A 14,624-nucleotide genomic window follows, 5' to 3' on the forward strand; every position below is an offset into this window, starting at 1 on the left:
AACGGTTAACCTTGTGCCATGTTGAATACTGGGATTCTTCTTTGAGTGATTGTCCACATGGATTCCATTCGTGCTGTGCATATATCCCAGGTACACAATATCATATTCTTTTGGCCAGCAGTGTCTACTGAGGCTGTACCAACTCACTAGATATCCTTGTGCCCCCTCACTGAGGACATAAAGGGCAGAGTGAGTCCAACTAGCTCTCAGTTCCTTCTTACCGCCCATGTCACAAAAGACTGAACCGCTGCAGTTTCCACTTGCTTCTCTGCACACTTCACTAGTATAGTGTGTGTGTCTTTAGGATAGTTAATTATTATATAGTTAGTGTTAGTCTTTTGTCATTGGCACAAAAAACCTTTTCAATTAAATACTTAAGGGCAGCCCCATCTTCCTTAGTTTTGCAGATCAGTGGTCAAACCCTGCATCTGGATCCAAATTCCTGCAGCATCCTGGATGCTGGCTGGTAGGAACCCATCAAAAGAAGCTATTCAGCTGAAGTTCAGAACATTGTGCTCCAAAGCCAAAAAGCCTCAGCTAGACTAACTTAAAAAATCTAGTGGGAGAGGTTTGCTTTTTGAGCATCTCAGCACCAGCTTTCTGTCCTGAGAACATCTCAGCAATATTGGATTGTTTTTTAGTCCTGAAACAATCTGGGCTTCCTGTCAGTATCATAAGGGTCTGTCTAGCAGCAATACAGTGGTAAGGTTCCTTCAGGGCTTTACTCATGTTTTTTCCCCATCCCTCTTGGGACCTCAGTATAATATTGGCAGGGTTGGTGAGTTCCCTGCTTTGAGCCCTTAGTAACCTGTTCCCTCTACCATTTATCTATAAAATTTGCCTTTTTAGTGGCTGTTACATCAGCTTACAGGGTTGGAGAGATTCAGGCCCTCGTGGCAGGTGCACCTCATACAGTGTTTTATAAGGACAGAGTACATCTCAGGCCTCATCCCAAGTTCCTGCTTAAATTTGTTTAGAAATTCCATGTAAAACAATTCATTCATCTCCCAGTTTTCTTTTGCAAGCCTCATTCAGCCCCCAGGGAAACTAAACTTCACACACTCGATGTAGTAAGTTAACTGTCTGCGTGTATTGTCATGACAAAACCAATCAGAAACATACCTCAACTGTTAGTGGCCTTTGAAAAGGTGACTGCAATATTAGGTCAAATATCCTCTTAGAAATTATCTATTTGGGTCTCCAACTGTATAAGGACGTGTTATGATTTAGGCAGATTAGGTCCATTACATCCAGCCAGGTAAGAGCTCATTGCACCAGAGTTTAGGCAGCCTCTAATGCCTGCTTGAAGATTGTCTATTTCTGAAATCTTCTAGGGCAGCTACGTGTTGCTTGATCCACACTTTTACAGGATGCTTCCCTTTGGTAGAGGCATCCAGATTGTATCCTTGCTTTGGTAGTGCTGTTCTGCAGTCATTGTTTAAGTTGGACTCCTACATGTCTCCAAGCAAAGAGAAGCTTGTTAGTCATAAAGAGTGGAATCTTGTTCAGTCACTCGAACAAGAAAGAAGTTACTTACTTTACACTAACTTCAAGAGGTTGTCCACATAGATTCCATGATCCACCCTAATTCCCTGTTACCACAAAATCCTACTCCTCTGGAATTCGGTATTGGCAAAGAAATTGAGGATGGTTGGGCCCATTCTTCCCTTTATGGGTGGGTGGGGTATGAGGGCATCTAGGGCGCAGACGTGGCCCAAATAGACATGGCTCGCCAAATAATCTGATCTTGCATGCATGCAGTCCATGTGTGCCAAGGGTGGAATCCACATGGACAACATATCTCAAAGAACGACAGTTATCTAAGGTAAGACATTTCATGGATTGGCTAGTTCCTTTTTTTTTTCTTTTATCTCCTTATGCTGTGGATCTGGTTGCACTCAGCGGAGTTTGTGAAGAAGAGGGGTGGAGAGGGATGGGTTTTGTTGAATGGAAGGCTGAACAGGGACAGATGGTGAAGGGGAGGAAGTAAAAGGAGCTCTGTATGACTCAACAGCTTGCCTCTCTCTCCAATAGAAGTTGGTCCAACAAAAGATATTACCTCACCCACCTTCTCTAATTAGACATGTGATAGTCATCAATCTGATCACTCTGCTTGATTGGTTGTATTTTTTTACCTCCACCCTTCATCTTTGTGTTTTTAGACAGTAAGGTCTTGGGATGTGGACTGTGTGATCTCATGGCTGTGCAGTGTCTACCATGTTTTGGGTGCTGCTTGCATATAACTACCATCCTTTTAATTCTTGTAGCTATGACAATGATGATCCATTACCTAAAGAAGCAGTAATCTCCTTACCTGAAGATATGAGAATTGTAACTGCAAAAGAAGAAAGAGATTTACATGACGACTCCTCTTCAGCAGAGATTGTTGGAATGTTAGTGATACTACTTTGTTTTATGCAATTGATATTTATAAAGATAAGATGTAGAATACAAGTCTTCTAGTCTTAAGTTAATTTTGCTTTATTGTCTTATATCAGATTTATGGCATTTTATGCTCTAGTGTATCCTAATAAGAAGAATGCATATTCTTTTAAAAGGTGTCCACACCAAACCCATTGGTCTGCCTGTCAGAGTCCCCTTCTTAAATACTGTGTTTTATTCTCCAGGGCTTTAAAAAATCTGTTTAATGTAAGTAAAACATCTGCCTGAATGAATGGGTGGAATTGAGCCCATGGTGCTGTTGGCTCTGTTAGAGATGGAGAGGCTGGGAGCAAGTGCCACTATTTCTTTTTCAGGATGTGAGGGAGAGACAAGAAGAAGAGTAGTTAGAGCCAGTGATGTTTTTTCCATATGCTGGGGTGGGGGAACAACGGAGTAGAGTGCACTCTGAGCCACTGCTATTTTAATAGAACTAGAGATGGGGAGAGTGGGTCGCAGAACAGTCTCTGAACTGCTGCTCCTTTAAGAGAAGGGGATGGAGTGAGTAGCAGAGGGCCTACGAGGAAAGCAGGACCTGGGAGGCCAAAGGCTATCCATATTTCCAGGAGAGGAGCAGAGGGAGAAGCAGAGCATGGGTTGGTGCGTGGGATGGGGTAATGATAATGTATTTCATTAGGCGGCTTGAAGATGGGTCAATAGACATAAAATATGCATGATTTTGGCAGGGCATTTGGCAAGGGTATCTCACCTCAGGCAGCAGCTTGAGTTAATGGTTGAGTAGGCGTTGTGAGGAAATTTTTCAAGCCATAGGACTTTAAAAGACAACAATTATAAAATTAACATTAACCTTTCTTAAATATTTTACTAATATCAAGCCTTCTGTAATATAGATGTGACAGTGAGGACCAACTGACTGCAGAATCAGCCTGTTCTTTACCACAAAGTAGGGGAATCAGAACTGTGAAAGAAGAGAGGCAATTGCAGGATGACTCCTCTTCAGTACAGAGTGATGAAAAGTTAGTGATACATTTTTTTCCCCCTACATTTTGAAATTTTCAATGAAGTAAAAATATTTTTAAAATATTTGCTGGTATCCAAAATAACTGGAAGGGCCAGGTTTTGTTATCTCCTAGTTACAACCAATGTTCTAAAAGGGAAACGAGTTAACTTGACTATTGAGACACCTGCTCTTCTTGGATTCTCACAGGACTGTGGTTTTTCAGTCTGATACCTTGCAATTTATTGAAAGCAAGAAGTAGCTAATTTTATTGCTCTGTTTTATTGGATGGTGTTGCTTCCTTAAACCACTGGAGACTGAATTTTATATTAAATATTTTTTCTATGTTAGAAATGCATATTACTTCTCCAATTTAAACTGAAATCTGACTTCCCTAGTAATCCAAATTGAGTTTGGTTTCTTAGCTGAAAATTTCCAGACAATAGTGTAACAGCTTTTAAATGACTCATGTCAAAAAGAAGCTGTGGTTCAATCAAACTGGAAAGAACCTGAAGCAGTTGTATATAATCTTTTCACTCACTGTTTCAAAAGATGCTCTGTCGTGTCTCTTAAAACTTGTTACATACTCAAAAGGAGACTTCTTTCCTGGTCTAGAGTCAGTGAACACATCAACACCGCTATCCTTTAAGTCAAGAGGCACATCATTACTGCTTCTCATTTGGCCAAAATAATTAAAATAGAACCATGTGAGGTGCTATAGAGCATGCAATCATTGAATGTGTTCCCTCCTTACAGTATGCCCTATCACTTCTGGTCTGTATAGTCAGAAAGTTGGTTTAAAAATTAAAACTAAGTTTCTCTCATGCAGCAATGCAGAGCACAACAGTTAGGACAATGCAAATGATGCTACTTATTTCAAAAGTTTAAAACGAATGGATTAAACATAATTAATTTTTCAGTTATAAACAAGTATGTATATATTGTTTATATATTCCTGAAAGCATGCTGGATCTTTCACAAAATAAAAAAGTCACTCTCCTCACTGCAGGGAGCTTAGTTTGTGACAATTAGACATATGTAACAAGTGAGCGCAAAAATGTTGGAGACTGGGAGAGAAAGCAGGATGAGGGTTACCAAAGTAAGGTTAATTGGCCACATAGATTTGTGGAGTTAGATGCCTTGATATTTCAGTTCTGTATTTAGAAATATTTCTTTATACTCACAGGAAGTTAAGGATCAGGTGGTTGACAGGGATACTTTGTGCAGCAGAGCAATGAAGCAAAGCAAAATCAATTGAGGATTAACAGATTTAAGACAGGTAACAATGAAGAGTCAGTTGTGTTGAGTTCTGGGATTTTTAGTGTAATATTGACATCAGAAGGACAGACTGGATTTACAAGAGTGCAAGTACAGTGAAGTGCTGCTATTGGAGTAGCTGCTGCTGTTAGGCAATATTGTCTTTTGAAATTCCTCCCTGGATGGCTGTTGGTGTGGACCACAGGTTGCAGAGAGTGTTGCTGCATCTAGTGTGCTCAGTTGGATTCCCCTGTCTCTGGGGTGAGGAGAAGTGAGCATCCAAACTCTTGTCTTCCCAGCAGTGCTGTGCATGGAGTGGTTGCTGCTGTAAGCCACTCAGAGCTGTTGGTCTTGAAAATCCAATTCTGAATGGCAACTGCTGCTGTATTTATAATGTATGCATATAGAGGTGGCATGTATATACACACACTAAGCATTTTAAAGCGCTAGAATCAGTTACTTCAGTGACAAAATGTAAGGATACATGACATGCACACACAACAAAAAGTTGTAAAATCACTATTATTAAAAGTGAATAAATAGACTGGATTAAGATTAAGTCCAAACAACTGTTTTAATTGAAACAGTACCTTGCTGTGTTTGCAACCCAGACACTGAAGCTTTGCATAAGGACGCAAGAGCTGGAAATTCAAACTAGCTAATCTATTTGGTTAGGTATGCTGAGTGAACTACACAAAATAAATTGCATAAATAACAGTGAAAAAGAACGTGATCTTTTAAATCTTTCAGGTTTTAGTAATGTAAGTGGTTCTCAGTAACACAGATGAAGAAACTTAGTATTTCTAAAAATATCATTTTGAATCTGATGTTGGTCCTTTAACATTGCTTATTACAAACTGAAATGTTCTCTGCACCTCTTTTTCTTGACTTCAGAAATATGTTTTGGAGAGATCAAGTGGGAGTGGGGGGAATGGGAGGGAGGGAAGGACTTCAGTCATTTAAGCAACAATTTAAAGGTGCACAGAGCAATTTTGCTGGTCTACACAATCCATTCCATATTGTGAAGCTTGCGTAAACAAACGCATTAAATATATTTGTTCAGGGCACCTACAGAAATGAATATAAAACTTTTTCTTTAACAGCCATAGTCTTTTCACATACATGTGACAGTCATAACCAAATATATAAAGTAACTGTGAAAGAGATGGAATGGCCAGACACCACTTACTAACATTCCATCCTCTACCACTGATGTCTTTTTACGTGTGCATTATGACACTGAATGTGTGCACTCCAATGAGGGACTCTACAATCCCTTAAGACGGGCTGGGTAAACTTTTTGGCATGAGGGCCACATCGGGTTTCTATTGTATGGAGGGCCAGTTAGGGGAGGTTGTGCCTCCCCAAACAACCAGGCGTGACCTGGCCCCCGACCCCTATTCCACCCTCCCCCCGCTTCTCGCCCCCAATGGCCCCCCTGGGACTCCTACCCCAGCCACCACCCCCTGGTCCCTGTCCCCTGACTGCCCCTGGACCCTCCGCCCCTGGCTGCTCCCCACCGCCCCATCCAACCCCTCCTCTCATTCCTGACTGCCCCCCGGGACCCCTGCCCCATTCAACCACCCCTTCTCCCTGTCCCCTGACTGCCACGGAACCCCTGCCCCTGACTTCCCCCTGCTGCCCCATCCAATCCCCCCTCTCCTTCCTGACTGCCCTCCCGGGACCCCTGCCCCCATTCAACCCCCCTGTTTCCCGCCCTCTGACCGCCCCGATCCTTATCCACACCCCCTCAAGCTCCCCCATCCTCTATCCATCTGCCCCGTCCCCTTACCGCACTGCCTAGAGCACCGGTGGCTGGCGGCACTACAGCCGTGCTGCCATGCAGCATAGAGCACCAGGTCAGGCCGGGCTCTGCAGCTGCGCTGCCCCAGGAGCTTGCAGCCCCCCGCCCAGAGCATTGCACCAGTGGTGCAGTGAGCTGAGGCTGCGGGAGTGGGGGAATAGCAAGGGAGGGGCGGGGGGCAAGCCTCCTGGGCCAGGAGCTCAGGGGCCAGGCAGGAGGGTCCCGCGGGCTGTAGTTTGCCCACCTCTGCCTGAAGGTAACTGTCAGTTTTAAAGCATATGTGATCCTGCTAGTTAATGAAGTCCATATTGAAAATATTTCCAATGTATTTAGGGCCACATTCTGTTCCATTCAAGTCAAGTCCTCTAGTTTTGAGATTGAGTAAACGTTGGATAGTCAATCCAGCAAACATTGTGCTGACCAGTGGTATAGCTGTGTGCAGTTCATTTTGCTCAGCTTACATTTACTTTGTATCCATTTTTGTCTACTTTTAATGATTCTTATAAAATGTTATAACATCAGTCTAAAATAGTGTGGCGCTCATGGAGGTAACAATATAATTTAGCCAGTCGACTTGGTAGACTTCCACCAAACCTATTCACATCTTGACAGTAGAGACCAAGAAAAGCTCCGGTAGGTATGATTATCCATTTCTTTCTTTAGGTTCAGTTATCCATAAGAATTGATAATTAATTGTTACATATTTTAGTGATCTTTCTAAAAATGTACTTTTAATATGTGCACGGGATACTACAGAGCCTAAGAAATTATTGTAATGTCATGGTGTCCAGTCTCCTAGATATACAGTAATATATCCCAAGAACATAGGCCTACCTTTTAAATATAAGTTTTCTATTCAAAATTATTATTCCTGAATCTTCTATTTCTGATTTTTTCCTAATGTGATTAATTTGAATATTTCCCTTTTAACAGATAAGTCAGCATTCATACAATGAGGTTTCCTGGTATTCAGGTGAAGATTCTACTATTGGCTCTGAATCTGACCTTTCAGAAAGGTAAACTTATTGAATACAGAAGGTATTTCCTTGGTGCATAGTATGAACTGGTACTTTGAAGAGCAGTATATTTTATATTGTTTGCAAAGTATTTACTAAATATTCTTATTAAATGAATATTAAAATTATATTGTCTCATTGTTTTAATTTCTCTTCTGGTTCATGGGGCTGGCATTTTGGGATATGAATATTTAGCGTTCTTAAGGACTTCCTTTAAATCTAAGCAGCTTCCACTATTTACTCTTTACTTGTTTGAATGATAACCTTGTAACTACAGACTTGTTGTTTTCAGAGCCTTTGTAGCAAGTATTTGCCTATTTCATACCCATTTGATCATCTATTGTACGTATCTCCTAGTTTTTAATAGCAGATTTAAGAAACAGTATTGTTTCATGTTCTTCAGGACACTCCAGGCTGTGAAGGGTAGGTGAGCTCTTACTACTCAGACAATTCAGTTTGGTTTTGCAGGCTTTTTTTTTTTTTTTAATTTTAATTTAATTAAGCTGTTGGACTTCTAAGAACCTAGTTCTAACCTTTAATTCTGGTTTATCAATTCCATGTCAACTTTGGTCACTAGTTCATGGCTGTCAGTCTTTATCTCAAAGCAATTCATTCTTGCTTTGAATAGATCAGACTTTCCATCAGTCATCCAACTGAGAAGCTCCTACTTTGTGATTTGTTTTCATTCTGGTTTTAGGTTCGACCTAATTAATAAGATTGTGAGTAGTCAGTTTTCCTTAAGATTTGGCACTTCCCAATTTCCCTTGCAGACAGCCATGCTTATCTCTTAACATACATCAAATAAGTCTCAATATTTGCCACTTAGAGTACAGTGTGAGAACTCTTCCTGTAGATTGGCCAGAACTCTTCTGGCATAAGACAGAATTAAGTTCTTGTAGATGTTGTGATCCAAAGTCAGTGCTTGAAAAGTGTGTGGGTGTGTACGTACAGATAACCATGTTTACAGAAGTTCAGCGCCAAAAATGCAGCTTTGCTCATATAGCCCTTAAGTAATAGAAGAAAGCAAACATATAATGGCTTACCCTTCAGGGCAACCACCACCTTTTTGTTGTGTGTCTGTGCAGTGCTAGCACAATGGGGCCTGGATCCCTATTTGGGCTGTAGGTACTACTGCAGTATCAGTAGCAATAATACTGATTGCAAGAGGAATGTTGTATAGAATGGACTTGTTTTATAGCCACATAGAAGATATTATGTAAAACTTATACTGAATATAAATAAAAGAATAATATCTCGAACTTTTAATTAAGTTAATCACTTAAGTTTTATTTTGGAACCAGCAGTGAAATGTATTCATTTTTCTGCAGTGGATCAACAAAAATGACCACACTTGCTCATAATTTAGATGGTAGGGTTGGCACTTTTTCAGATAGTGGCACTGCAAAGTTACAACTTTTTATCACAAAACAGTAGTGTGGACTCTCTGGGTTTTATGAATCTGAAGTGTGCTTATACCAGGAACCATTTACCCTCTTCCACAGAGCCTAGTAACCAAGAGGAACAGCCAAAGTGTCTGGTGAGTTCCTTTCGTGACCTTTTTTCTAGTCACTGCTGCTAGCGTATGGCACTGAACAGTGTGACAAATGCTCAGGCGTGGGCGAGCAGGGGGTGAATGACACTAGCCTGGCTGGGGAGATACAGTGGTGCGGAGCAGGGAGCTGTGAGTGAGGCACTTCAGTTTACGCTCCCCATCTCTCTGTCCGCAGCGCTTCTCCGCGATGAGCTTCCACGTCCTGCCGGCGGGCTGCCCGGGGTCCGCGCGGCCCGGACGGATCCTTGGTCAGCGGCTGCGGCTCGACTGAAATGCGAGACGGTAAGCGCGGCGTAGCTCTTCCCCTCCCCACCCCAAATGTGCGTCATCAGCCTGCGACAGGACTGGGCGGTCACGTGTCCCGTGTTTATCTCGGTTCGGCGGGTCGCGCGCGCGACTTCGTCGCTCTGGGCCGCGCGCACCTGCTGTTGCTGCTGCCGCCGGCGGCGGCGGCTCCGGCGCCGTGATTCCCCGCTGGTGAGCGAGCGAGCGAGCGGCCCCACGGGGAGGGGCGCGGCTGGGAGACGGGACCCTGCCCCGCCAGGTGCCCGGAAGGGATCGGTGGTGGGGGAGGGGAGGTGGTGAGAGGATTCCGGGGCTGGGGGAGCGGGAGGCGGGCGTGAGGGGGGAGCGGGGCGATGGGGAAGCAGCGCCGTGTGCGGGGGGCGGAGAGGGGCTCCGGGACACAAGGCTTCCCGCACGGGTCCGTCCCGCTGGCACTGCCCGGGCTGAGTCGCACCGCAGGGCAGCGGCCGCTCCGGCGCCGCCGGCAGGGGCCGGGAGCTGGGCTCCCTCTGCTCCCGAGTGAAGCCCTGAGGCTTCCTGCCCTCGCGGTGAGAGTGACAGACGAGGCTAAGGACGGCGCCCGCGCGGGGCAGCCCGAGGCAGAAGGCTCCTGCATCCCGCGAGGGAGCGAGCCGCACCATGGGAAGAAGAGCTTCAAAATGGGGCAGACGAGGGGGAAAGTGGAGGTTAAGAGTTGCTCCGAGCAGGGGGGAGCTGCAGGAGTAATGAGAGCCCCGAGAAGGGAGAGAACTAAAGGGGAGTGGATACACAGGGGTTAAAAAAATTAGCAGTTGATTTTTTTTTTTCTTAGATGGGGGGGGGATATACAAGAAAGCACATTTTTTTGAAAATCTGCTACTACACATATGCGTGCATGGATGTTGCTTATGGTGTATATTGTGATCTGTGTTCAGTTATGTATGTGCTCCCCAGAGAGGTGCTGAATCCTTGTTTAAAGTCAATAGGAGGTAGAGATGCTCAGCAGCTCTCTGGTCAGGTTCCAGGAGAACCTCGGTTCTCCTAGAGCCTGAACCGTGTGTAAGCTGATTTAATTGGTATGTTTGGTCCTGTGTTTGTGTATAAATATTGCAGTGTTTGAAATTAGCATCTACAGCAATGACTTAGAACACTGACATCTGCATAATTGCCATGAACTGCATTTTTACTATTATTTCTCGTTTTTGTAAGCTTACAATGTCGTTACCAGCAAAGAGGTGTGGTAGACCTCCTGTACTGTCCTGCTTGGAAAAGAAAAAGAGGAAGCAAAGTCTCGATAGAAGAAGAGGAAAAACAAGAATCTATGTGGGAAACCATATTGATAGATGGTTGACACTTAAGGAAAAATTGGATTTCAGAAATGATGCAGAAGTTGCAGGATTTTTACTAGATTTGTAAGTAAAATATCACCACATTTTACTACAATTAAATGAGCCAAAGACTATTCTCAGTTAATTTAATACCAAATGTATGTTTGTAATACAGATATGACAACTGTGACCCATTGTCAAAAGCATCAATCTGTTCCCTGCCTGAAGATGTGAGAAGAATTACAGTGAAAGGGGAAAGAGAGTTACCAGATGACACTTCTTTAATAGCAGCGGATGGAACGTTAGTGACATTCTCTAATTTTACATGATTAAACAAAGTTTAATTTGTGCTTAAAAAGATAACAGGAGAGTCTTTTTAATTAAAGTTCAGAAAGTTTATGTACAGTAAAATCGGCAGTCCATTTTAATAAAATTGGAAACTTCAGAATGTGCACAAAAGAGGTGCTGGTCTTCCCATTATGTATAGATTTTAGAACTTTTAATGATATTTCAAAGTTAAATGTATTCCTTCAGAATGCTTGAAGAGAATAAATGTAGACATAAGCAATATTAATTAATTATTCATATTTCTGTGATACAGGTATGACAATGATGACCAGTTGTCTAAAGAATCTACTTGTTCTGGACCCGAAGATGTGAGAATCATAACTGTGAAAGAAGAGCGGGATTTGCCTGATGACTGTTCAACAGAGACCGATGACACGTTAGTGACACTGTTGGTTTTGCATGTTTTATATCTGAATATATTATTTTGCATCAGTTTATTATCACTTTTAATTTTGTTTATTAGAAACCCATACCACTCATGCTCTTATCCCTTGTTTAAAAACAACTTGAATGTTTTTGGATGGTCCAGATGAGGGGAAAACCTGAAGTATGTTGTGGGAAAGTTGAAAACCTCAAGGGGCACACACAGCAAACGTGCATCTCTGTTTGCTGCCTTCCATAATTGTATGTAAAGCTCACTGATAAAACAAGAAAATATAGTGTCTCAGGTATTTTACAGTGAAATTGTCAGTAAATTTTGATACCTGTAGCAGAATGCAGCCTGCAGACTAATGCGATTTTTGTGCGTGCAGTTACCTTTGCTCAAAAGACAAATGTTTCATTGTTGCCTGTTTTGGAATGATGTTACATACAAAGTGACATGTTAACCTATCTAAAATAGTGCCGTGTTCCTCGAGGCAACCACACCATCAGTCGACTCTACTGATTTCTTTTACTGCAATACCAACAGTAACTGAGGCATTCACAGTTGAGATCAAAGGAGCCTCAAATAGGTATGCTTGTCCATTACTCTTTCTTTAGGTTTCAATTATCCACAACAGCGTTACTGAATACATTAATTTGGTCCATATTTTAGTTATCTAACTTTCTTTAAAAATGTATTTTTAATGTGTGCAGGGGACACTGAGAGCCTAGGACATTACAATGGCATTGCATGGTGTGTCCAAACCCCTCGCTAATATGGTGAAGTACGTAAGGCATGAAGCATGTGTTTGCATGAATCTTATTTTCCACTATTCTTTTTTGTAACTTTGTTAACTTTTCCTACTTTGATTTTGACAGATTAACAAACTGGAGTTTCTGAAAGTGATTCCTCTTGTGATTCAGAAGAATGTTGTTTGGAAAAACGGAGCAAATTACAAAATGGATGAAGCGGATAAATTCAGGTACATTCAAACTGGCATCTTATTCTGGCAACAGAACTTAAATGTGGTTTAGAAAGCAGCAAGGATCTGAGATTAACTTTGTGAGACTGATATATCATGGGTAAGTGAAACTTTCTATGGAATACTTGTTTTATGGCCTTTTAGTATGTCAGAAATATTGCGTAAATTGGTTGATCATCATTAAAATTTCCTCATAGTCTAGTATTAGATAGGTATACGGTACTTGGGAACAATTTTATAATCTTTATCTATATGGAGATGAATATATGAATTAATATTACTCCAGTGCTTTGAAATGGAAAATGCTGGACAAATGATTGTTAATAAACAGGCCAGGTCACTGGGCATATGCATGCTCAAATAAATGTTAGCTATGTTTAAGAACTAGGAAAGTTGGAAATATAAGTGAAGTCTCTCATTTATGGAACAAGAAGCATTTTAGGTAATTACAAACTACCTAAGAATATTTATTTAATTGGATCACTTGAATGGCTGAACATGGATTTTTTTTTTTTTCCAGAAAAATACTACCGTTATATCTTAAGTACATATATGGCCCTCTTTATTTTAGTATCTGATCGCCTAACAATCTTTATAGCTCAATTACATTGAGTATAGGGCTATCCCAGCAAGTTTTTAAAAAGCCATTTATTCTTCCTATTTGACATTTTTTCTCAAAGAAGAGAGGAAGAAGATGGCCCTCCTGAGATGAAAGGACTGGTTTTTCTGGGTCTTAATCCTGGAACATAATGTTAGGTGGCTCTATACATCCAGACCAAATACCTTTTGTCCTCATGTTCTCCAGGGTTTTTTTTTTTTTTTTTTTTTTTTTTGCCTGAGCAATACTACAAATTAACAATCAGTTTGTTCAGTAATCCTGTTTCCACCAGCGTCACAGTTATTGGGTTGCTGCTTTGGGTAACATCAAATCTGTGAGAGAAACTGGTGATGCTCATTGGTACTGCTCACAGAGTAACATAGTAATACTAAGCTATGTTTCTGGGTCTAGTTGTTCCTGACCATGCTGAAGTGGTTCTGGCAACAACTATTTAAATGGTTATTCCAAGACAATTTCCCTGACAGTTGTGGATTTTTTTTTCTGAGAACCACGCTATATAGAACCCTCCTTCCCCACATAGTTTCTTTTTTTTTTTTTTCTTTGGAGGGCTGGGAGATTTCTGTCCAGCTTGTTCAGTTAAATGTGGTGACCACCACCATGTTTAAACAAAGTTCAGATCTTGGCAAACCATCCAGTAGCCTACTAAGCTGGAGACTTAGTCCCCAACAGTGCGTGGGGAGGGTGGTGCACTGCAGTGTCCTTGAAGTTCCAGTTATATTACAGCTTCATGAGGTTAAAATCTTTAGAATAAACACTCTATTAAGATGAATGGAAATGATACATATCACTTTTAGGGACATATTACACCTATTCTCTGCAGCTATAGAGGACTCTCTTTGGCTCTGCCTACACTGAGGATTTTCTGAAATTCTCCCATCCTTCTCTGGGCAGTGTTAAATGATGTGATTAAAAATGCTTATTGCCAATCTGGAGTGATGGTGGGAGAATTCTAAGAATCCTCAAAGTAAATAAGATCCACTAGTGGAAACAGTGTAGTTCAACCTCACTGGGGATGCAACAAGATTTTGGGGAGCCTGTATGGGACATAAGCACCTCTTGGAACAGTAGGTATTTGGATAAGGTGCTGATGGATCTAGTTAACAGTGCATCACTTCCACTCTCACAGTATGGCAAATGGTGTGGAGGAGGCTATTCTGTGGCTGAACTAACATCCACATGGTATCTCTGCTGCTGTACAGTAGCCTTGGAAATATGAGGGAAAAGAATGACTCTGTCAGCCCTACAGAAATTCCCAATATTGGTCCTGGCTACTCTGGCTGAGTGCAGAGCTAGGATTTGAACTGAAGTCAGTTCACACCTCTCATCGTTTTGGATAGATTCAATAAGACAACATAGCACTGGTTCAGAAATTGAAGGGGTATCTTTGCAGCCATAAAGGATAGAAACTTTTTTTTAAAAGGCTTAAATTATGGAGAAAACTGATAAGATGCCACGGTCACCAGGGAAAGTTTTCTGCTCATCACTGGCAAGTGGGTTATTTTTCAAGCCCTGGCAGTTTTTGCTAGCACACTTTCAGCTGAAGTACAGTCAGTACCAAACACAGAAATTACGACCTGAAGTAAAATGAGCCCTGATGTATTCAGCTTCCTTTTTTTCAGGCTACTTTGTTCATATTTTGCCTTGGAAAATGTGTGTAAATTGTATCTTCTATCACTATTTTATTACTATCATT

General features: G+C 41.7%; 1 protein-coding gene across 2 annotated transcripts in view; it reads left to right on the forward strand.

Moving 5' to 3' along the window:
* Positions 1-14,624, forward strand: part of LOC114022565 — a 49,991-nt gene that overhangs the window by 5,344 nt on the left and 30,023 nt on the right. Inside the window, exons 3-9 of one of the 2 annotated variants that reach the window (XM_037915172.2) lie at positions 2,268-2,393; positions 3,291-3,416; positions 7,392-7,474; positions 9,202-9,308; positions 10,500-10,702; positions 10,794-10,919; positions 11,220-11,342. In XM_037915172.2, coding sequence (XP_037771100.1) covers positions 7,411-7,474; positions 9,202-9,308; positions 10,500-10,702; positions 10,794-10,919; positions 11,220-11,342 — 623 coding nt within the window. In that variant the 5' untranslated portion in view covers positions 2,268-2,393; positions 3,291-3,416; positions 7,392-7,410. Of the gene's footprint in view, positions 1-2,267; positions 2,394-3,290; positions 3,417-7,391; positions 7,475-9,201; positions 9,309-10,499; positions 10,703-10,793; positions 10,920-11,219; positions 12,259-14,624 lie in introns of those variants that run through there. The other variant, XM_043528962.1, reaches the window with a different exon arrangement.

The sequence above is a fragment of the Chelonia mydas genome, chromosome 14, assembly GCF_015237465.2.
Source record: "Chelonia mydas isolate rCheMyd1 chromosome 14, rCheMyd1.pri.v2, whole genome shotgun sequence".
Classification (NCBI taxonomy): Eukaryota; Metazoa; Chordata; order Testudines; family Cheloniidae; genus Chelonia; species Chelonia mydas.